Source organism: Cygnus olor, chromosome 25, assembly GCF_009769625.2.
Source record: "Cygnus olor isolate bCygOlo1 chromosome 25, bCygOlo1.pri.v2, whole genome shotgun sequence".
Lineage (NCBI taxonomy): Eukaryota > Metazoa > Chordata > Aves > Anseriformes > Anatidae > Cygnus > Cygnus olor.
Genome location: NC_049193.1, coordinates 2,238,761 through 2,259,830, shown reverse-complemented (window position 1 = coordinate 2,259,830; position 21,070 = coordinate 2,238,761). Strand labels below are relative to the sequence as shown.

The 21,070-nt window shown below is 67.2% G+C and overlaps 1 protein-coding gene across 9 annotated transcripts; it reads left to right on the top strand.

The window, feature by feature from the left end:
• The first annotated feature begins 694 nt into the window (after positions 1-694).
• On the top strand, positions 695-16,355 carry STAT3 (signal transducer and activator of transcription 3). Of its 9 annotated transcripts, none has more exons than XM_040536668.1 (24): positions 695-838; positions 6,543-6,689; positions 7,216-7,360; positions 7,512-7,610; positions 7,908-8,003; positions 8,094-8,175; positions 8,606-8,700; positions 8,893-9,044; positions 9,492-9,650; positions 9,774-9,866; positions 10,496-10,555; positions 10,808-10,837; positions 10,973-11,066; positions 11,152-11,199; positions 11,493-11,576; positions 11,824-11,922; positions 12,095-12,230; positions 12,456-12,508; positions 12,599-12,693; positions 12,986-13,125; positions 13,456-13,668; positions 13,929-13,971; positions 14,271-14,383; positions 14,496-16,355. In XM_040536668.1, the coding sequence occupies exons 2-24, from the start codon at positions 6,562-6,564 to the stop codon at positions 14,549-14,551; spliced, it is 2,313 nt and encodes a 770-aa protein (XP_040392602.1). In that variant the 5' UTR covers positions 695-838; positions 6,543-6,561; the 3' UTR covers positions 14,552-16,355. The 9 variants fall into 9 exon arrangements, with proteins under 9 accessions (XP_040392602.1, XP_040392600.1, XP_040392599.1 ...); XM_040536666.1 differs by having other exon boundaries at positions 13,456-13,671; XM_040536667.1 differs by lacking the exon at positions 695-838 and adding an exon at positions 4,899-5,220 and having other exon boundaries at positions 13,456-13,671.
• Positions 16,356-21,070: the final 4,715 nt, after the last annotated feature.

Genomic DNA, 21,070 nt, shown 5'->3' with positions numbered 1-21,070 from the left:
TTTTGTTTGTTTGTTTTCTTTTTTTTTTTTTTTAACGCCTTTTTCCTCCTCGCCCAGCAGCCGCCCGGGGCACGGTGCCACCACCGGGCGCTGGGGGTGGGGGTGGGGGGGGTTCCGAGGCCTCTAACCGTTCCCTACGGCTGCCTCCCGGTGAGCGGCTCAGCTAATAAAGGCTCTTTCCCACGAGGACCGGCCTGCCGCCTGCTCACAGCGCCCGGGGACACCCGTCCCACCGGGGGGGGAGGGGGGCACCGGGCACCCCCCCCGGGCCACCAAAAGCCCCTTGGGGAGCCCGGTCGGGGCAGCCGGGCCTCGTCGGGGCTCGGCTCCGCGCCCCCAGGCCTCGTGGCTCCGCCGCCCCGTGCGGGGCCGGTGCTGTCCCGGTACCCCGGGGATCCCCCGGTAAGGGCGCGGCCCCTTTAAGAGGCGGCGGCGGCGGCGGCGGGCCGCGCGCTGACGTCACGGCGCTGCCCGGAACTCAGCCGGGTTTCCCGCACGGCTTTTCCCGGCACCCGCCGCTCCCCCCCCCGCTCCTCCCTCCCTTCACCGCCCAGCGCCGCCCCGCGGCGGGAGGCGGCGCAGAGCCGGGAACAGCCAGCGAGGGGCAGCCCCCCCCTCCCCCGCCGTGACGTCACCGCGGAGAAGACCGCGCGGATTGGCTCGCAGCAGCCCGTCCCTCGCGGGGCCGCGCGCTGCTATTGGCTGGCAGGGGCGTGACGCGCGGCAGGGGGGCGGGGCCGGGCGGGCGGCAGCTCCGGTGGCGTCACTCGGGGCAGGGAGCGGAGCGCGATCGTCGCCGGTACCGGGAGCCGCCGCCACGCCCCGGCCGGGCCCGACGGTGAGCGCGGGGGGGGCGGGGAGCACCGGGGGGGGAACCGGGAGGTACCGGAGGGAACCGGGGGGGGAACCGGGGGGTACCGGGAGGGAACCGGAGGGAACCCGAGGGGAACCGGGGGGTACCGGGGCGATACCGGAGGGAACCGGGGGGGAACCGAGAGGTACCGGGGGGCACCGGGGGGAAGCGGGACCGCGGCTCCGGTGCCGCTCCCCGGTGCCGGCCGCCGCGGGCGCGAGGTCCCCGTGCTGCGGAGCCCCCCTGGGCGCCGTGCCGGTGCTACCGGGGCTCTCCCACCCGCGCCGTCCCCGCTCGGTACCGGCTGCCCTCCGGTTGTCCCCGGTTGCCCGTTCCCCGTTGCGCCCCTGCGGTACCGGGGCGGGTTCGGGGAGCCCGGGGGGTTTTAACGCGGCGCCCCGCTCTGACAGCACCGGGGGGGGGGGGGGGATCCGGTAAGCACGGGGCAAATCCCCGGGGGGGGACCGACCGGGACTGACCGGGGGCCCCCCGACGGTTCCTCGGTTTGGGGACGGCACCGGGAGCGGTGGGGCAGCACCGGGGTTACCGGAGGAGGGGTTACCACCGGAGGGGGGGGTGTTACCGGAGGGAGGGGGTGTTACCGGAGGCGGCCCCCGGGGCTGTCCCGGCCCCGAGCCGAGGGTCCCGCGGCCGCTCGTTGGGTTTGGGGTAAGGGAACGGCTTCGTGCCCCTCGTGGGGCCCGGGGCTGCGGCCGTGCCCCCCCCCGGCTGGCGCTGCTCGGCCGTGTCCCACCGGGGGGCTTCGGTCCCGGACCGGGCTTCGGCTCCGTGTCCGGCCCCGTGGGGAGCGGGACCGGAGCGGGGCGGCCGCCTCGTACCCCATGGCAGCTCCGCACGGCCTCGTCCAGCGCTGCCGACCCCGGCACGAGGAGGAAGATGAGGAGGAGGAGGAGGAGGAGGAGGAGGACGGGGCCCGCACGGAGCGCCCGCTGGGAGCAGAGGGGGGGGGGGTCCCGGGCCTGCGCCCCCCGCCCCGGGGAGGCCGGGTTGCCCTGGGTGGGCTCTCCGGGAGGGCCCTTCAGCACCCCGGGGCGCTGCCGCCTGTGTCGGAGCACCGGGCCCCGCTCCGCACCCCGAAATCCCCGGGGGCGTCGCGGTGGCGGCCGTCACCGTGCGCCTCGGCCGTGGTCGTGGCTGCGGTTGGGAACGGGGGGGGTTTGGGGAGCCCCACGCTGAGGCTGCCCCGAGCCCCCCCTCCCTCCCTCCCCCCCCCGCCCGCTGCTGCCACCCCCTTCCCCAAATCCCCCCCCCAGCCCCTCCGGGGTTCCCTCTGGAAGCCCCCCGGCGGAGCAGAGCCGAGGAAAACTCCGAATTTTTACTCCAAATCCTTCCTTCTCAAAACCAGCCCTTGCCTGCCCGGAGCGGTCACTTGGCTGCTTCGTTAATTAATATTTTTTTTTTTTTTTTTTTAGCATTTATCAGCAGTTGCTGAGCCGCTTGAGGGGGGTTTTTCACCAGCCCCTCGGCCGCCATGCGGGGCAGCGCCGCTGCTCCTGTGGGACCTCGAGGCGCTGCCGGTGGATGGGGCCCGTGTCCGGAGCGCGCCGGTGCTCGCGCCGCTGACCCCGTGTTTTTGGGGGGGTCTCCTCTCCGCTCACGCCGCCCGCGGGACCCCTGGAAGCAGCGGAGGGCGGGGGGGGGGGGGGGTCCCTGGGGACGTCCCCAGCCACCAGGCCGGAGAAGCAGAAGCAGAAGCGAGGCCGCGGCACGGCGGCTCCCCGGCCCCGCACGGGATACGGCTCCCCGGAGGCGCCCGGCGCCGCCTCCCGAGCTCTGCCCTTGCCGGGGAGCCGACGAAAGCCGACCCTGAGCTCTCGGGCGATTTTCGGCGGCTTCACGCCGGGCTCCGGCCGGTTCGTTTACCTCGGGGCCCGCGTGGTGCCGCGCTCGGCCCCGGTCACGTCGGTCGCGCTCCGGCTCCGCTCCAGCGACGAGCGGGATCGGGGAGGTCCCAGCCTCAGATCTTCAAATCTGCCCGAGGGAGGCTTCCCGCTGCCGGGGCTGGGCTGGAGAGAGGTCCCACGTCGGGTTTTGGGCGAAGGAGATGGCGTTTCTGGTAACGCCGCCGAGTCAGGCGGCGAGGGGGGATCCCAGGGCCCTTTTTCCTCGAGGACAGCCGCAGCCCCGCGGTGCTGGAGGCGGCTGCTGCACCGCAGGGGGAGCTCCCTTTCGGGACGCCGTCGGCTGCTCCCCGACGTCCCCGGCCTCTCCTCCGTCCCCTGATCAACCCCCGGCGGCGGAGCCGTCCCGCTCGCCGCGGGCCCACCATTTAATCGCATCCCGAGGCCGTTCCCAGCCCTCTCTCCCCGCAGCAGCGCCTGAAGGGTTTCGCCAGCCCGGCCCCCCCCCCCCCCCCACCGTTGAGCTGGGGGGCTGTCAAAACCCAGCACCGCCTCCCGCGCCTGCTCCTCGATCCCTCGAGGCCGGGACGGGCCCAGAGGGAGCCCGCGGGGCTGCCCACGAGCACGGCTCCCGGCTGCCGCTGCCGCCCCGCTCCCACGCGGGCCCAAATCCCCCGCGGCGGCTTTCCCTCGCGTTGCGTGCGCGGTCTGCGGCGACTTCCTCCGCTTCCTCGGCCGCTCGCACGGCGAAGGGGCGCCTGCGGTGGGACGGGGCCGAGCCGCTCGCCTCTCGCCGCACGCAACTTCTGTTTGGGCTGGGAGCGCCGTGCCTGCGCGCCCCCCCCCCCGGCACCTCTGCCCCCAGGCTCTGCTCCGCTTTGGGGTTTTGGTCCTGGGCATTTTGGGGCTCGAATACAGCCCCGCGGTGCCTGGCTCGGGGCTTCCCTGGGGGGATACCTGCTGGATCAGGGAAGGGCAGGGCAGGAGGCGCTGGGCGCAGGTGGGTTGCGGGTTCCCGGCTCTTGCCGGCCGCGTGTTTGTCGTTTTGTTTCCCACCAGCACCAGGAGCAGCGCCGTGTGCTCCACGCTGTAGCGGCGGCGCTGAGCTAACGGGGGTGTCAGCCCCCCCCCCTCTCCGCGCTGCCGCAGGCAGACGGACGACCAGCAGAGAGCTGTGAAACGGGGGTTTCGCCGCCGTGCTCGGCAAGCGGCCGCGATGCAAAACCCAAAAGTCCTGGGGTTGCAAAGGCCCCGTTAAACGGAGCCGGGTCGTGCCCCGAGCGCGGAGGAGCTCTGCAGGCCGGGGGAGCTTCTGGCTCTCTCCAGGCTCCTGCCCCTGTCTCCTCCTCCCGCCCGTTGCTGCACCGAGCCCAGGCTTTGTTCACATGGGGCTTCTCCGCAGCTGAACCTTGAACCCAGCCCCGTGGTGCAACGTCCTGCGAGCGTTGCTGCTGCCGGCCGGGCTGCGTGGTGCCCGGGGAGGTGTAGAAACCCGCTTAGCCCCTCGCCGGGTGCCTGCCATCTCCCCGCGTCGCAGCCCAGGACAATATTCCCTTTTTCCTCCTCTTACAGAAACCAAGCGAAAAACGTAGGGAAAGGTTGTGTGCGGCAGACACCCGGAAAGCTGGCATTGATTTCAGCCGGCGGTGCTCGGAGCCCCTTGGAGAACCCGATAATTGAGCCCGGCTCGATTAGCAGCCTCTCTGGGACGGGAGGGGACGTGGTGGCACGGAGCCGTGACGAAGCCGCGGGTGCGGGCAGCGTCCCTCGTGTCCCCCGTGCTGCCAGAAACGTGCACGAGCGCGCCCGGCCGCGCGCCCGGAGCTTACGGGGGGTAAGCTAAGGGGGCGGACGCGTTCAGGCTTCGCCCATTTCTTTATTTCCTAATAAAAACCCACCCGGCGGTGCCCCCCGGGGCCGGCTGCTTTGCCTCCTCCTGTTCCCAGCCCGTCCTGGAGCCGGGAGGATGGGGCTTAACGCCGATTTCCTCCCACCCGCGTCCTCCCCGAGCACGACGGTGGTGCCGCGGCCGCAGCTCCGCTTCTCCCCGGCCCCCCCCCCCCGGCCGCCTTGCTGCCCCTGTGCCCCTCGGGTAAGGCTCCCTGCGACTTCCTGGGCTGCGGCACGGCCCCTCGGCCGCCCGCCAGCTGACGTGGCGCTCGCCGGGGTGGCTGGGGCAGAGAAACTGAGCGGCTTTCCGCGGGGAAGCGGCCGCCCGGCGCCTTCGCTTCCCGAGCGCGCCAGCCTCGCCGTCCCCTCCGCGGGTTCGCTTCGGTTTCCAGCGAGCAGCGGGCTCGAAATTTGCTCCTTCCTTGTTTCTGTCGCTTCCCGGCAGTCTCCGCCTTCCGTGCTTACTGTAAGCCCCGCAGCTCCTTCCCTGCCCCGCCGGAGCAGGCGCAGGACGGCCGGAGGGCGTGTGCCAGGGACGGGCACCGGGTCACAGCCCCGCACCTCTCGCTGGCCACCTCCATGCCCGACACCCCTCCTCTTCCCCCCGGCAAGAAGGTAGGAAAGCTTTGGTGCCTCTCTCTAGGAGGAAGTTTGGCTGAAGGCAGCGTTTGGGGAAATGGCTTTTGTTTTGTTTTGGTTTGTTGTTTTTTTTTTTTTTTGCGAGGAAACCCAAGCGAGGCTCCGGGCCTGCCCGAGCTTGTACAAGTCCTCCGGGTTTGCGCGACCCCGAAATCGAGTGGGAGAGGCCGGGGGCGCAGCTCTGCGCCCTGGGCCCGCTGCTCCGACCTCAGCTATTTCGGGTTAATCTCCTGGCACAGGGTGCAGAGGCAGGGGGGCAGGACCCGGGCTTTCTCCAGCTCCCCGGCAGCAGCAGAACCTGCCTCGCCTGCTCGTTTTCGGCCGGATTTCGCGCCGAGACCTCAGAGCTGGCGCGGTGCCGCTGCGTGCCGAGCAGCCCGGTGCCCCGGTGTGTCTTCCCCGTGCGGCCTGGGCTCACGGGGACAGGGCAGGTTCGGGGCTTGGCACACAAACGCCGCCGGTGCGAGCAGGGTTTCCCCACCCCCCCCCTCCCCCCGCCCCCAAAACACGCACTTTTTTTTGCTCACTTATGCCCTCGCTGGCGCTGTGGTTTGGGTCTGTGGTTCCGCCTCCTCTCGACGCAGGGCCCTGTGCTGGTGACGACAGCGGCGCCTGCACCCGGAGCCGGGGGCGCTCAGTCCCCTGGGGCTCGGCGGGGACGAGGAGGTGGGCATCGGGGCTGGGACCCCGGGGGCTTGGTGGGGACGAGGAGGTGGGCATCGGGGCTGGCAGCTCCAGCTCGGTGGAGGGGAGAGCCAGGGCTCCCCACGCTGCGATGCCAAATGCTCGCTTTGCCGTCTCGAACTTCCCAGTTCTGCCCCGGTGTGCGAGCTGCGTTCCCCACGTGGCCAAGGGGGTGATGGCCGGGGGCTGCGTGCGGTGCCCGAGCCCACCCCCCCCCCCCCCCCCAGGCGCCAGACGCCAGCTGCTGGGATGAGCAGAAAGCCGTCCCGGTGCTCAGCGCGCGGGGAGCTGCGGCTTCCACGGCAAGCTGCCGCGTTGTGCTGTGCTCCCTGCCGAGACGGAGCCGCGCCGGTGTGCTCGTGGGTCCTTAGGGCAGGGGAAAACCGTCTGGCTGCGGTCCTGCCTCGCTGGGAGCTGAGGACGGGCAGGGAGCCCCCTCCTGCTCCTGCCTGGGGTCACCGCAGAGCCCCCTGCCTCAGCCCCTCGGGCACACGGCCGGTCCCAGCTCTCGCTTTTAGTTCTTCTCCGTTTCCCTCGGGGCCGTGCAGGGTTTCCCGCAGGCTGAGGGAGGGGGGGGCCGTGCTGACCGACCCACCCCCTGTCCCCCCCCCCAGGTCTCCGGAGCCGGCCAGGATGGCGCAGTGGAACCAGCTGCAGCAGCTCGACACGCGCTACCTGGAGCAGCTCCACCAGCTCTACAGCGACAGCTTCCCCATGGAGCTGCGGCAGTTCCTGGCCCCGTGGATTGAGAGCCAGGACTGGTAAGGCGCTGCCAAACTCTGCTGCACGGACCGTGCTTGGGACACCCGCCTGGGTGCTGGCGGGTGCCGAGGAGCCCCGGGGGAGCTCTGCCAGCTCCTCTTGGCGTGGCTGGGCTGCTTTTCCTCCCCGAGATGCCCGTGGCACAAACGGGAGCGGGATTCTGCGTGTGTGGTGTCAGACCTCAAGCCAGGGGAGGTCCAAAGCAGGGCTGTCCCCGCCCGGGGCTGGTTTCCCTCGCCCTCTGTTGTGAACGAGGATGAAATGGAGCAGCAGCTCCCGCGTCCCCTCCGGAGGCCGCGGGGGACCGGTGCGGTGCTGGGGCGTGCTGTCCGTGCGCGAATCCGGGACGCCTCCGGCACCCTGCGGTCGCTTGGCTCAATTTATTGGTGCTGAGCAAACGTGAGCCTGCTCTGGCTGCCGTCCCGGTGTCGGTTAGGGATGTTAAACCCCGCGGGGGGCACTGGGTGCTGCCATGCCCCTGCCCCCGGGGCACCGGGACTCGCCGTTCGTTCTCCCCCCGCGCAGGGCGTACGCCGCCAACAAGGAGTCGCACGCCACGCTGGTGTTCCACAACCTGCTGGGGGAGATCGACCAGCAGTACAGCCGCTTCCTGCAGGAGTCCAACGTCCTGTACCAGCACAACCTGCGGCGCATCAAGCAGTTCCTGCAGGTGAGGCAGGAGGTCCCCGTTCGGTTTTCCCTCGGGCGCGGGTGCCCAGCGGCTTCCTGGGCACAGCTCGCAAACCTTCCGTTCGTGAGCGTGCGGGGACGCTGGGAGCTGGGTTTTGGAGGCTAACCTTGAGGGTTTGGATGTTTTACAGAGCAGGTATCTGGAGAAGCCGATGGAAATAGCTCGCATCGTGGCTCGCTGCCTCTGGGAAGAGTCCCGGCTCCTGCAGACGGCTGCCACCGCAGCCCAGGTAAGGGGCTCGGGTGTCCTGGGGCCACCATCCTGCCGCCCGCCCCGCGGCGCTGGGCGCGTACCCGGTGCCACTGGGAAGCTCCAGCCTGAAGCCCCCCCGCTTGCTGCCTTCAGCAGTGGTAGTGCAGAGGGATGGGCGGGCCGCAGGGAAGGGCACCCGACCCTCTGCTCTCCGGGATGCCTCCTGGGCGCTCTGCCCCTGCCTTTTTTAGCGAGGGGACAAAGACCCTCCCTGCAGAACCTTGTCCCATCAGGTCACGGCCCCTTCCTAACGCCCCCCTTGTCCCCTCCGCAGCAAGGAGGGCAGGCGACGCATCCGACAGCAGCCGTGGTGACAGAAAAGCAGCAGATGCTGGAGCAGCACCTGCAGGATGTGAGGAAGAGGGTGCAGGTAAGCGTGCTGCCCAGACACCGCCTCCTCTCCCCGAGCACCGCCGGGATTGAGTGCTTGGAGCAAATTCCTGCCTCTCTCGCCTTGCAGGATCTGGAGCAGAAGATGAAAGTGGTGGAGAATCTCCAGGATGACTTTGATTTTAACTACAAGACTTTGAAAAGCCAAGGGGGTAATGGAAGCTCGTTAGCATCTGGCAAAGCCAAAATGTGTTCCTGCAAGGAACGTCGCTGGGGGGCATGTTCCAGCCCTTCCTGCCTCCTCCCCAGGCTTGGGGGGTGTTTTACGCTCCGGGCATTTGCATGTTAATTGGAGAGAGCTTGGGTTTTGTTTCTGCCCCTGAGGTAGCCTCTGGGGGAGCTGAACCAGAGCTCTATCCCCAAGGGAGAATGGCTGCGGGGAGGTGATAGCGCTGCTGGGTGTGCAGGAATGCCGGCCAGGTGCTCGGAGGCAGCGCTGGCAGCAGGAGATCGCCGCTAAAATACTGACACCTTTCTGAGTGCCTGCTCCTCCGCAGCCAGCCGTGAAGTCTTTTCTTTGTGTGACGTTTGGGAGGGCAGGAGGAGTGTGCTCGGCTGAAGCGCTGTCTCCTCTTCACGCAGACATGCAGGATCTGAACGGGAACAATCAGTCGGTGACGCGACAGAAGATGCAGCAGCTGGAGCAGATGCTCACCGCGCTGGACCAGATGCGAAGGGTACGTCGTGCCCCTGGCCCTCCAGATCCCCCGGGGCACGGAAGTGCCTTTATCTGGGACGTGGGTTTGGGGTTTGTGCATGGAGCAGCCCTGGAAATACGGCCTTGGGCAACTTCGTGTCTCGTGAGTGTGAAACTTGCAGGTTTTGGGGGATGTCAGAGGGAGCTGAAGGGCTGCTTTCCTTTTGGACAGGGTATTGTAAGCGAGCTGGCTGGCCTGCTGTCAGCCATGGAGTACGTGCAGAAGATGCTGGCAGACGAGGAGCTGGCAGACTGGAAGAGACGGCAGCAAATTGCTTGCATCGGTGGCCCACCAAATATCTGCTTAGACCGGCTCGAGAACTGGTAAGAGAGCCGCCTGGGGCTTGCGTCGGTCCCCAGGGAGGCAGCGGTCGCGTGGAAATGAGCTCTGCCTCTGGCAGCGTCCCGGCAAAGCGGTCACTGATGCCCGCAGGCACAGAGGGAATCGCTGCTCAGTGATCCTGAGAGCGCTGGGCTAGTGAGCCCCAGGCTCGTGGGGTGTTCAGGTGTAAGAAGTCCCCAGGCCAGCACCGCCGTTCGTGAGCCCTTGGCTGCTGTGCCCCGTGAGCTTGGTGCAGGCAGGCTTCTTTCGCGGTGCACAGCCTAGAAAAATGCCCTGAGCTGGGAGCTGCAGGCACGTTCTGTTCTCTGCTGCTTCGGTACGGCGAGCGGCCTCTCTGGCACGAGCAAGGGAAGAGGAGGGCTCTGTAGGCTGGGGCTGTGCAGGTGCTCAGCACCCGGAGCTAACGCTGGTTCTTCCTGCTCCCCTAGGATAACCTCTCTTGCCGAATCGCAGCTACAGACCCGGCAGCAGATCAAGAAGCTGGAAGAGCTGCAACAGAAAGTGTCCTACAAGGGCGACCCCATCGTCCAGCACCGGCCCATGCTGGAGGAGCGGATCGTGGAGCTCTTCAGGAACCTGATGAAAAGGTGCCGGGGGCTGGGAGGGAGCCGGGGGCAGCTCCTCGGTCGCGGGCAGCGCGTTGAGGAGCGAGCACCGGGCGTGCCGGGAGGGTGCTGAGCTTTGACGGCGCTTCTTGTCGTCTCCTACAGCGCCTTCGTGGTGGAGAGGCAGCCCTGCATGCCCATGCATCCCGACCGGCCCCTGGTCATCAAAACCGGCGTGCAGTTCACCACCAAAGTCAGGTCGGTTGCTGGCTCCGTGCTGCAGGAGGGGGACAGGAGCCGTGCAGGGTGGAATTTGGGGGCTCTCTCCCGGGGATGCTGCTGCGGACCCAGCTTCCAGCTCGCCCCGGGAGGGGAAGGGCTCCCTGCAGGCTGGTCCTGCTGGAGCGCAGCCTGGGTGACTCAGGGCAGGGACCGTGGCTGCTGGCCGGGGCTGTGCCGTGTTCCTGGAGGCAGGCAGGGTTCTGGTAAATCCCGCTGCGGGGGCGGCCGGCGGGAAGCGTCAGCACACCCCGGCCAGATGCCTCTCATCTGGCCTGCGTCCCTCTGCAGGGAGCCCCTGCAATGACACCTCGAGCTTCTTCTCCACCCCTTCGTGCCCCTCTTTGACACGGGGCAGCCTCTGGCCGCAGAGCAGCACAGATGGGGTTTGCTCGGGGCAAAATCTGCCTGAAAATCTGGGCAGCCAGCAGCCAGAACAAGCCCTCTTTGGGGGTTTAGGGGAGCAGCAGTCCCCTTTTGGGGACGGGTGTCGGGGTGACGTGCCACAGCCCTGTGTGCAGAGGGGTTTAGGGGTGCCAGAGGAGCCGGGCAGTGCCGCGTCCTGCTGGGCTTTGGATGTTGATGCTCGCGCTCTGCTCTCTCCACAGGTTGTTGGTGAAGTTTCCGGAGCTGAATTACCAGCTGAAAATCAAAGTCTGCATCGACAAGTGAGTCCTGTGCTCTCACCCTGGAAGCGCTGGGTAGAGGTTTTGGGGTCGGACGTGTTCCTGTGCTTCGGGCCAGCGTGGCCCCAAGTAGAAGGGGAAGGCGCAGGGTGGCCGTGGGTCCCCGAGATCCATTCCCAAGTTGTGGGGACAGCCTGGGGGGGGTCGTGGGACTCGATGCCGTGCCGCTGTCCCCCACCCCACCAGTGCAGGAAGGCTGTGGCCGTGACAGCTTGTCTCTCTTCCCTTTCCTAGGGACTCTGGTGATGTCGCAGCACTGCGGGGGTAAGCGCAATGGTTTCTCTTTTTTTTTTTTTTCTTTCTTTCTTGCTTGCTTCTGCTTTTAACCTTGGCAAACGTCCTACCGCACGTTCGCCCCGAGGAGGCCGCCAGCCACGCTGTGTCTTTTCCTCTTTTGAGGTCCCGGAAGTTTAACATCCTGGGGACAAACACCAAGGTCATGAACATGGAGGAGTCCAACAACGGCAGCCTCTCGGCGGAGTTCAAGCACCTGGTAGGTGCCACGAGCCCCCGGGGCTGCTCCTGCCGGGGCCGTGCGCCCTCGTGGCGATGCTTCAGCCTCTTCCTTCCCTCCGCAGACCCTGCGGGAGCAGCGGTGCGGGAACGGAGGCAGAGCCAACTGTGATGTAAGTTTTTTTTTTTGTTTGTTTGTTTTTTTGGGGGGGGGTCCTGGCAAGGAGAGCCCTTTACTGGCAGCTCTGCGCAGGGCAGCCGGAGCCATCGCTGCATCTCCTTCCCTGCATCTCCTCCCAGTTAAACCGTGGGGGGAGTAGGGATTGCTCCAGGGGGGTGTCCGTGGCACCCCCTGGCACGTTGGCAGCTGCCAGCCCAGCCCTGCCCGCCCGGACCCCATCAGCACCGTGCCTCGGGCTGAGGGCAGGTGTCTCCCGTGGGCTCACCGTGTCCTCGTCCCCCCCAGGCCTCGCTGATTGTGACCGAGGAGCTGCACCTCATCACCTTCGAGACGGAGGTGTATCACCAGGGGCTGAAGATCGACCTGGAGGTGAGCCGTGGGTTAGCTGCACGGCTGTGGGCCGTGCCTCGCTGCAGAGGAGCAGCTCGGGGTGCCCTCAGCTTTCTCAGGGGTAAAGCCCAGGAGGCAGATCTGCAGCCCGAGGGCTCTCCCGAGCTGTGCCCCGCTCTGCTGGATGTGTCTGGGCTGGGGAGGAGGCTGGCTGGGAAGGGAGCACGGAGCTCAGGTCGTGGGTCGGTGAGACGTCCCAGCCCGTGGTCGTGTCTTCTCTTTGCAGACCCACTCGCTGCCCGTGGTGGTCATCTCGAACATCTGCCAGATGCCCAATGCCTGGGCGTCCATCCTGTGGTACAACATGCTGACCAACAACCCCAAGGTAGGGCCCAGCAGCGTGTGGCGGCTGCCAGAGGAGCAGGGCTTGCTTCGGGCCACAGCGTCCTGGCTGGCAGGCAGAAAAACTGCTCAGCCCCATCAGCAGGGCTGGCTCAGGACCCGGCCCTGCTCCTGCCCCCTCGTCCTGCTCAGGGGCTGCGTTTTCCCTCCCGCAGAACGTCAACTTCTTCACCAAGCCCCCCATCGGGACGTGGGACCAGGTGGCGGAGGTGCTGAGCTGGCAGTTCTCCTCCACCACCAAGCGAGGCCTCAGCATCGAGCAGCTGACGACGCTGGCAGAAAAACTTCTCGGTAACCTGCCGTGGGCGTCCTGCCTCTCGCTGCCACCCCTCCTGGCTGCTCCCTGCCCGTAAAAACGCGGTGCAGTAGCAAGATCAGGGTGTCTGGGAAGGAAGCTGTCGATTTTAGCTGCTTGGTTTTTCCCCCCCAAACACCATAAAGCTTTCAGTTGCTGTCTGGAATTGGTAATTTTGGGAGTGGCAACCAAAAATTGATGCTCCTGTTCTTCTCTGCCAGGGCCAGGTGTGAATTACTCGGGCTGTCAGATCACCTGGGCCAAGTTCTGCAAGGTGCGATTCCCTCTTCCCCCCCCGGTGCCTCCGCTTGGCCGCCTCCCCCCCTCCGAGCTGTCCTCCCAGCCTCTCTGCTCTCTTCCGCAGGAGAACATGGCTGGGAAAGGCTTCTCGTTTTGGGTCTGGCTGGACAACATCATTGACCTGGTGAAGAAATACATCCTGGCGCTGTGGAACGAAGGGTGAGCCTCAGCCAGCGTCGATCCGGTCACCTTCAGCTAGGGACCTCTGAGTCCTGTCCTGATCGGGGGGGTGGGGGGGTTCAGGGGCAGGCCAGCTTTCCTGGGCTGCCTTTTCTGTCCGAGCCCTGTCGGCTGGTTCAGGGCGAAAACCCCTGGGAATCCCCAAACCATCCCCTAAATGTCGGCGGCTCTGCTGGCGGCTGCTGCCCGTGCGGAGAACCGGCAGGATTCAAGCCCTGGGACACCCTCCCCGGTGCCCTGACTCCCCCCCCGCCTTGCTCCCTGCCCCCAGGTACATCATGGGCTTCATCAGCAAGGAGCGGGAGCGAGCCATCCTGAGCACCAAGCCTCCGGGCACCTTCCTGCTGCGCTTCAGCGAGAGCAGCAAGGAGGGCGGCATCACCTTCACCTGGGTGGAGAAGGACATCAGCGGTACGTCGTCCTGGGCGCGCCGCTCCCCCCTCCAGAAGGGGCTCGGGGCCCCCTGATGAGACATTTTCCCTTGTCCTCGTCCTCCTGGGCCCTCTCCCCGGTTATTTGTTTGAGCCTGGGTGCCCTTTCTGCTGGTTTCTGCGTCCTGGGTGCCCCCAGCCACGTGGTGCCGTTTCCCGTGGCACTGAAACCGCCGTGCGGGTCTGTCCTGCCCCTGCCGGGTGCCTCCCCAGGCTGCTCTGTCCCGTCCCTGGGGTGTTTGAGGAAAGTCCCTGCCTTCTCCCGAGGAGCGCAGGTGTCCTGCCCTGCGTCTGAAGCCTCCTTGTACAGGGAAAACCCAGATCCAGTCCGTGGAGCCTTACACCAAGCAGCAGCTGAACAGCATGTCGTTCGCCGAGATCATCATGGGCTACAAGATCATGGACGCCACCAACATCCTGGTGTCCCCCCTGGTGTACCTGTACCCGGACATCCCCAAGGAGGAGGCGTTCGGGAAGTACTGCCGCTCCGAGAGCCAGGAGCACTCGGAAGCTACTGACTCAGGTAGTCGTTGACTTTCTGCGTCTCAGCACGGCTCCTGCCTGCTTTCGGACGGGTCGCGGGGTGGCTGCAGGGACGGCGCCGTGGTGGAAGAGCCCTCTCCAGCAGGGAGATGCCGTGGTGGTTACGGGAGGGTCCAGGGACCCTGTGGGGTCCGGGCAGTGCCTGGGGGCTGAGCAGGGGCTGCCTGCAGGGCTGTGCCCCTCTGGGGACGGGAGTTGTTCCTCCGGCAGCTGGTGACGAGGCTGCTCTCTCCCCTGCAGGTGCTGCTCCCTATCTAAAGACCAAGTTCATCTGTGTCACCCCGTAAGTGTTCCCGGGGGTGTCTCTAAACACATTCAGCTTTGGCTGGGGGGGTTCTTTCTCACAGCTGCTTTTCCCTGGGTGCCATGGGGCTCCCTGCCTGTGAAGGGGGAGAGCGCAGCGGTGCTGAGCCAGGCTCCCAAAGCCCGTTCTCCCCCTCCGGGGGCCCCTTTCCTCCCCGAGAGCTCCCAGCCCGGCTGCACTGCGCCCTGGGGCCCTCCGGGGGGAGGGCAGGGGGTGTCGGAGAGCTCCGGCCAGGCCCTGACTCGGGTGGTTTCTTTGCTTTCCCCTCCCTCTGCCAGCACCTCCTTCAGCAACACCATCGACCTGCCCATGTCCCCGCGCACCCTGGACTCGCTCATGCAGTTCGGCAACAGCAGCGAGGGAGCCGAGGCCAACGCGGGCGGCCAGTTCGGTGAGCCTGGGGGGGGGACCCAGCACCCGGGGGCAGCCTGGCGGCGGCTGGAGCCTTGAGGGATCAGGATGCGGCCCCCCATAACCCCCCCCCCCGCCTTTGCTTCCCCCAGAGTCGCTGACCTTCGACATGGAGCTGACCCCGGAGTGCGCTTCTTCACCGATGTGACGTGCTGCCCCCTGCTCGCGGGGCCCCCCCGGCTCGGGCTGCCCGGCTCCCCGTCGTCCCCCGGTCTCACCCCGTTAGGTCTCGTCTGCTCTGGGCCTTTTCTCGGGAGGAGCTGGGGGCCGTGATCCCTGCCACCGCCTCCTCCTTTGACCCGCCCGAACACCCCCCTCTCGGCGGTGGTGCTGGTTGTTGTCTCTTTTGGGGGGGGGGCGAGGGGGGGGTCGAACCTTTTTCTATGTCCTTCCGTACCAGTTTTTTTTTTTTTTTTTTTTTTTATCCTTGTTTTGCTCATTCAAGTGCCTCTCAGCCTCCAATCGCAGCCTCGGTTCTTACCAACGCTTCCGCAGCCCCTGCCGTGCTGCTGAACGCTGCTCCCCCGACCGCCGGTGCCCAAAACCCCGCGGCCGTCCCGCGAGCCTGGATTCTCCTCCGCGGGGCTGAGAAGGGCACCAGCCAGCCCTAATCTCCTCCGGGGGGGTCACCCGCTGTGCCACGGGTCCCCCCCAGCAGCCCCCCGGCAGCTGGCGGAGGGGGCTCACCTCTGCGCCTCCCGCTGGCCCCAGGACCCGCGAGCGGCTCCGCGCTGAGCCCAGTTGTCCGTCCCCGTCCTCGGGGGCTCTGCCGGGAGCAGGGAGCTTCGGTAGCTGCCCGTGCTGGCCGCTGCCCTCCTGCTGCGGGCAGAAAGACGCGGTGAGATGCGGCAGCCCCGGGCACGGCCGCTTTCCCTGCTGGGCAGAGCCCCCTGGGGAACGGGGGCGAAGCGTCCCAGCACCGGCGCGTGCCCGTGAGCGCGCAGCGATTGCATCTCGGGTCTCTTTTGGGACCAGCGGTGCGTGGTCGGGCTCGGCCCTCTCCCCTCCGACATGGCTCGTGGTGGCCTGGGCAGGGGGCTTGCAGCTCCTCGGGGGCTTCGTGTGGCACCGAGGCTGGGGTCGGCTGTGGCTGTGATGCTAGGAGGTGGCGAGGGTTGGAGGGAGCGGGGCGGATGAAGGGGAGGAGGCTGCTGGGGGCCGTAGGAAGGTGATGCTGCAGCTCCAGGAGGGTTGGAGAAGCTGCTCTGTGCTCCCCCGGCCCGGGGCAGCCCTCCTGCCCTTCCCGTGCACAGGCTTTTGGGTTCAGCCCCGGTCTGAACGAGATGCTGGTGGGCAAGGGGATGCGGGGAGAGGCAGCGTTAGAGTAGCTGGGAGCCCTTTTTGGTACCGGGGGCTGTGGGGTGGCACGGGGGTGCGTGCACTTTGGGGCAGAGCGGTGGGACCCAGAGGTGCTGGTACCAGCAGAGACGTCTTAGTGGGGGCAGCAGCACGGGGGTGTGCAGGTCTTGGTTCGGGGGGGTGGGGGAGGGATGCTCAGCTGTCCGTACCCGTGACACTGTGGGGCAGGGGGGCTCTGCCTGGTGGCTTCGGGGCACGGCTCTGGCTTTTCTACCCGTAGTAGTGCCGGGGTGCCCGCACAGCCCTCCTGCCCCGCTGGGCTGTGCTGGTCAGGATCAGGCAGGGAGCCAGAGGGCAGTGTCGTGGGCAGGGCAGGATCCGTCCCGTGCCCCGGGAAAGGGGGAAGAGGGCTGCAGAGTTGGTCGTGGCCCCCCTTGGGGCCAGGATGGTGGCCCTTTGGAGTCGGTAGGTGCTCAGAGGGGACGAGGGGGGATGCCCGTTGCTTGTCCCCGTGCTGGCGCGTAGCTGCCTCCAGCTGCAGTCACCGTAGCCCTGGGCAACTTTCAATACTGTAAAAAATTTTATTTTTTTGTATATTGTATTGCTGTATCTACAGGCTTTAACTTTCTCCAAAATAAAAGGCTCTGAAGCGACCGGCTCTCCCGCGCATCTCGGAACTTGTGGTCCTTGGGCCGCTTCCCAGGGTGGGCGCAGCGCTGGCGGGGAGGCTGGGGGTGGAGGGGATGGGCCCCCCCCCCCGCCCCTTTTTGCAGGGTTTTTAGCCCAAGGCGGCTGCGTTGGGGCCCTGCAGGGCTGCAGCGTGGGCCTGCCCTGCCCTCTCGTGGGGAGCTGCCGGAGCCTGCAGCGAGCGCACCTGCGCCGGGGAGCTGCAGCCCTGGGGGGGGAAATTTATGGGGCCAGGGGTTTGTAGGACTGGGCTGAGCCCCCCCAGTCTCCTGCAGGGCTTCCCCCTGGAGCTGCTGCACCTCCGTGCATGTCCCCTGCAGAGCAGGAGGGTGGAGGCAGCGGCAGGATGGATGCGGAGCCGGGGCTCAGGCGAGACCAAGAGGGAGAGATTACTGCTCCGTCGGGGCAGGATTAGCGGGGGATTTTCATGCAGGTCACGCTCAAGAAATCCCCCGATCCCCTCTGCCCTGCGCTCCCCTGAGGTGCCGGAGGGGCCCTGGAGCTGCCACCCCCCTGCAGCATCCCGCTCCCATCTTGGCTATGCAGGGGCAGGCGTGAGCCCCGCTGTGGACCCCTCGGGACCCCCTTGTCCCCTCCATGTCACCCTGCGGACCCCTAGTTTGGGGTCACAGAGCCCATTCCTGGCACCTGGTGCAGCCCAGCTGGCCCATATGGGATCGCCCAGCCCTGCTCTCCTTCCCCCTCCGTTCCCAGCTGCGAGATGGGGCAGAAAACCCCAGAAGAGGGAATTTTCTCCCTGATAATGCAAACCCCGGGCTCACCCCAACTGTTGGGGGTCAGGAACGCAGAGTCCCATCCCGCAGCAGATAAGGGAGCTCTTATCTCCGTGTGCCCACATGCCCCGCTGCATCCCTGCCTCAACCTGCTCCGCGCCGCTTCGTTAGCCCCGGGGCCCGGCCCCTTGAGTAACGCGGGTTAATTGGCTGCGTTAATTGGCTGCCAATCTGATCGCAAGCGTTGCTGTTGTGAATGCTCCCGTTGGCAGAGCGCTTGGCAAGTGCGGCGGCCTGATTTGCAGCACAAGGCAGCCGCTGGAGCTCCCTGGCCCCGCAGCAGGCATCCCCTGCCCTGCCTCTGCCACGGGGCCGGACCCCAGGAAAGTCGCAGGACGGGGCAGCGTCAGCACAAAGCCACCAGGCAGCGTGCGATTTGGGGTCTGGCAGGGCTTGCTGCAGCCCCAGGGCTTGGGTTTTGGGGAGAACCCGGCAAACCTCAGCTTGGAGTGTGCTCTTGTCGCTTTGGGGTCAGCCTGGTCCCCAAAACCACCCCGGGGTTTGGCTGGCCTGGGCTCTGTCCTGCTGTCCCCTGGAAGCATTGGGGTGGGCTGTGGGGTGTGGGGTTGTTTGTGGCTCCGAAAGGAGGTCACTGGAGCGGCTTTGCTCCCCTCCGGCCCCTGGCCGCGCAGCGGGGAGGGAGCGGGGACGGCGTCTGGGTCGAACACGCGGCAAGGGATTAGGGGTTTCCAAATGCGGATAAGCTGCTTGGGCTGCAGACGCTCGCGTGACAGGGACAGGGGTGGCCCCGTGGGGACGGGCGGCCACCTGCCAGGGCAGCCCTGCGCTGCGGGGACCCGCAGCAAGCGGCCGTGGGCACAGCGGAGCCGGCAGCTCCCGCGGGGTCCTGGCCGCAGCCGTGCCTCCGCCTTGCTCCAGGAGGTCCCCGTCATGCTGGGGTGGGGACCGGGATTTGGGGTGCTCTTGCAATGCCATCGCTGCCTGTCCCCGTGCTCCTTTGCTGTCCCCAGGCTGTTTTACACGGCGCTCAAGCCTGCAGGCAGCACCACGTGGCAGGGACATCGGGGCGATAGGGCTGTTTCTGGGGGACGCTGCATCCCCTCCCTGCACCCCAAAGGGTTTCTGTGCCCAGCCAGGCTGTGCCCACCCCACACTGGGCTGGAGGAGGCTGGTGGCCAGGAACGGCAGCCCCTGAGCACCGAGATCTGCATCCCCCCAGCCCCAGGTCGGTCTGAATGCCTTCAGCACTGAGCACCGGGCTGCTCTGGGGTGCCAGCACCGGGGTGCTATGGGGTGCCAGCACCGGCCCCGCCGTGCCCTCTGCAGCGCTGCCCAGGGGTGCCCAGCTCCTGCGTGAGCCCGGAGCGAGCAGAAGGGCACGTGCAGGGCCGCTGGGCCGTGCGCCTCCGCTCCCTGACTGCTGTTGCAATGACCCCGGCGGCTCCAATGAGGCAGGAAAACCACAAACCTGCCCCTCGCCCAACCCGGCCTCGGGGCAGCTGCCCCAGGGGGGCTCCTGCTCCTCCGGCCGATGGAGCCGGCCTCCCTTTTTGGCCTCCCCTTTCGCCCTCCCGGAGGACCCCGTCCCCGTGCCCCCAGGGTGCCGTTGGGGTTTCCAAAATGCCGCAGGTTTGGATTGCAAAGCCAGGGGCATCTCCAGCGGGCTGAGGGACAGCCCGAGCAGCTCCTCCCGGGCACGCAGGCTGCTTGCACGGGGCGCCGTGTGCCCGAGCACGGGGCGGGCAGGGACATTTGCGCCTGGCTCTGTGCACAGCTCAGTGCTCGGCCCCAGCTCCCCCCATCCTCCTGTGCCCCCCAAGCCAAGACTTGCGCTGCCCGTGCCCACCGCGGAGCCTGCAGCCCTGCAAAGCTCGGCGAGGCTTTCTGCACGAGCAAAACGCTCCGTACCTGCTGCTCTGCAAAGGGGGAGAGGCTCTGCAGTCTCCTCCGTCCTTTTTCTCTGTCGGCCACCGAGGTGAAACCTGAAGTGAGGACGGGGACGCGGCTCCGGCCGCCCATCTGAGCTCCCTCCTCGCCGCCAGCTCGACGCACAAGGGCGGCTTTGTGCTGGGCTGCCGAGCACGAGCCCCGGCTGCCCCAGCCAAGCGCCATCCCTGCCTCCTCAACCTCCTAAAGCAACAGGCAAACATTGCATCACGCTCAAACTTTAATACGCAGCAGAGCAGAGCCAAGCAAGGTCTCGGTGGCGGCGGTGCCCGCTGCCAGGTGTGGTAGAGGTCAGAGCCGGGCGCAGCGCGGTCCCCAAGTGCCACCACGTGCGGCCATCCCTCTGCGCGCCCGTCGGCTGGGCAGGGGGCTGCGAGCTGGTCCCTGAGCATGGGGGACCCCCGAGCTGCTCCTGGTGCTTCGCCCACCCCGGGCTCCCACCGCAGCCCCCCCAGAGTGGGTGCCGGTCCCGTGGGCTGTGTCCCTGTCCCCATCCCGCTGCCCCATGAGGATGAGCGGGATCTCGGCTTGTCCCCGGCTCTGCTCCTCCAGTTCCAGCTACTGCAGGGACACCAATGGGTCCCTGGGGAAGGGGGGTGTGTGGGCTTGGGGCTGCTCTTGCTTTCGGGTTCCTGCTTTTTGCTGCTTTTCTTGCTTCCGCCTTGGCCCCGGTTCCCGTTCCTGCAGCCTGGCCTGAACCCAGCTGTGCTCGGCCCGGGTGCTCCCCGCACCGGGTGCATCCCACACCGGGTGCATCCCACACCAGGGACCCCCGGCTCCATGAGGCCTCACTGCGGGCTGGGGTGGCGATGCTGAACTGGGCTGACCCGCGGCAGCAGCGTGTTTATGGCAGGAGCCGGCCGAGCCCGAGCCGTTTCTGTGGCAACCTGGGGAGCGCGGGGATGCGCGGCGGCACCGGTGCGAGGTGGGGGCCGAGAGCTCCCGCTGAGCCCCCGCTCCCGACACCCCCGGCCAGATGCTCCTGCTCTCGGTGCCGGCTGGGCCGTGGGTGCTGGATGGGACCCCTGCGGGCAGCAGCATTTATGGGGCTGGTGGAGGGCTCCTGGTGGCGTTGCGGACCCCGTGCTGGCTGTTATTTCTCTGTGTTTTTCTGTGAGCAGAAAGCTGGCTTGGTTTTTTTTAATTTTTTTTTCCCAGCTGGATGAACGATGCGAGGGAACAAAGAGCTCCTGCCCGGGCTTCAACGCTTCCTGGCTGCTGAGCCTGAGCATTCGCTAGGGTTGCTTTCAGCTGAATCTGGGAGGATGGAAGCAGAGGTTTCCTGTGGAAATTCCCCCTCGGACCGAATGCCCTTCCAGGTATTCCACTGCAGCAGCTCCTCCAAGGTGCCCCGGGCCCCTCGCTCTCCACCCTTCACGGCAGCTCCGTGCTCCCAGCTCCATCCCCTGCTCTCCACCAGCAGCTCGTGGCCTCCATCCCTTGCCCATCCCTGGGGTTCTGCCTCCAACCAGATCTTCCTGCACGTCTCCCAGCCATGGTGGCCAGCAGGATGCGGCTCCCGGAGTGGCCACAGCAGAAATAAACCCAACCGGCTCCCAGCCCCGACCCCGCTGTGTCAGGCTCCAGTCCCTGGGGACAACCATGCCCTGGGCCACCAGGCTGCGCCCAGCGGCCACCCCGTCTTTGGCAGCACTGAGTGTACCCCCCTGCTCCCCAGAGGGTGATTTATGGCCCAGTTTAGTTAAATCTGGAGGCCTGAGAGCTGTTCCGTGCCCAGGACATGCTGTCCTCTGGCATCTTCCTCCAGCACAGCCAGGGTCGGGGCAGCAAAAAGTCCAAGCCAGCAGGGTGAAGCCAGCAGCAGCTCTTGGTGCCCTTGCTGCCCCGTTTGCAGATGTGGGTTCGTCCCCATCCTCCGTGCCCACCCGTGCCCTGCTGAGCCCATTCCCCGTCCCTCCCCAGGGCTGCGGAGGTGCCCAGCTCCCCCGTGCTCTGCGGCGGGGAAATCGCTGCTGAGG

Coding starts and splice junctions, on each gene's coding strand:
- STAT3 (XM_040536661.1), top strand. CDS start 6,562: ATGGCGCAGTGGAACCAGCTGCAGCAGCTCGACACGCGCTACCTGGAG. Junction 8,004..8,093: donor ATGTGAGGAAGAGGGTGCAG/GTAAGCGTGCTG, acceptor CTCGCCTTGCAG/GATCTGGAGCAGAAGATGAA. Junction 9,045..9,491: donor TTAGACCGGCTCGAGAACTG/GTAAGAGAGCCG, acceptor CTGCTCCCCTAG/GATAACCTCTCTTGCCGAAT.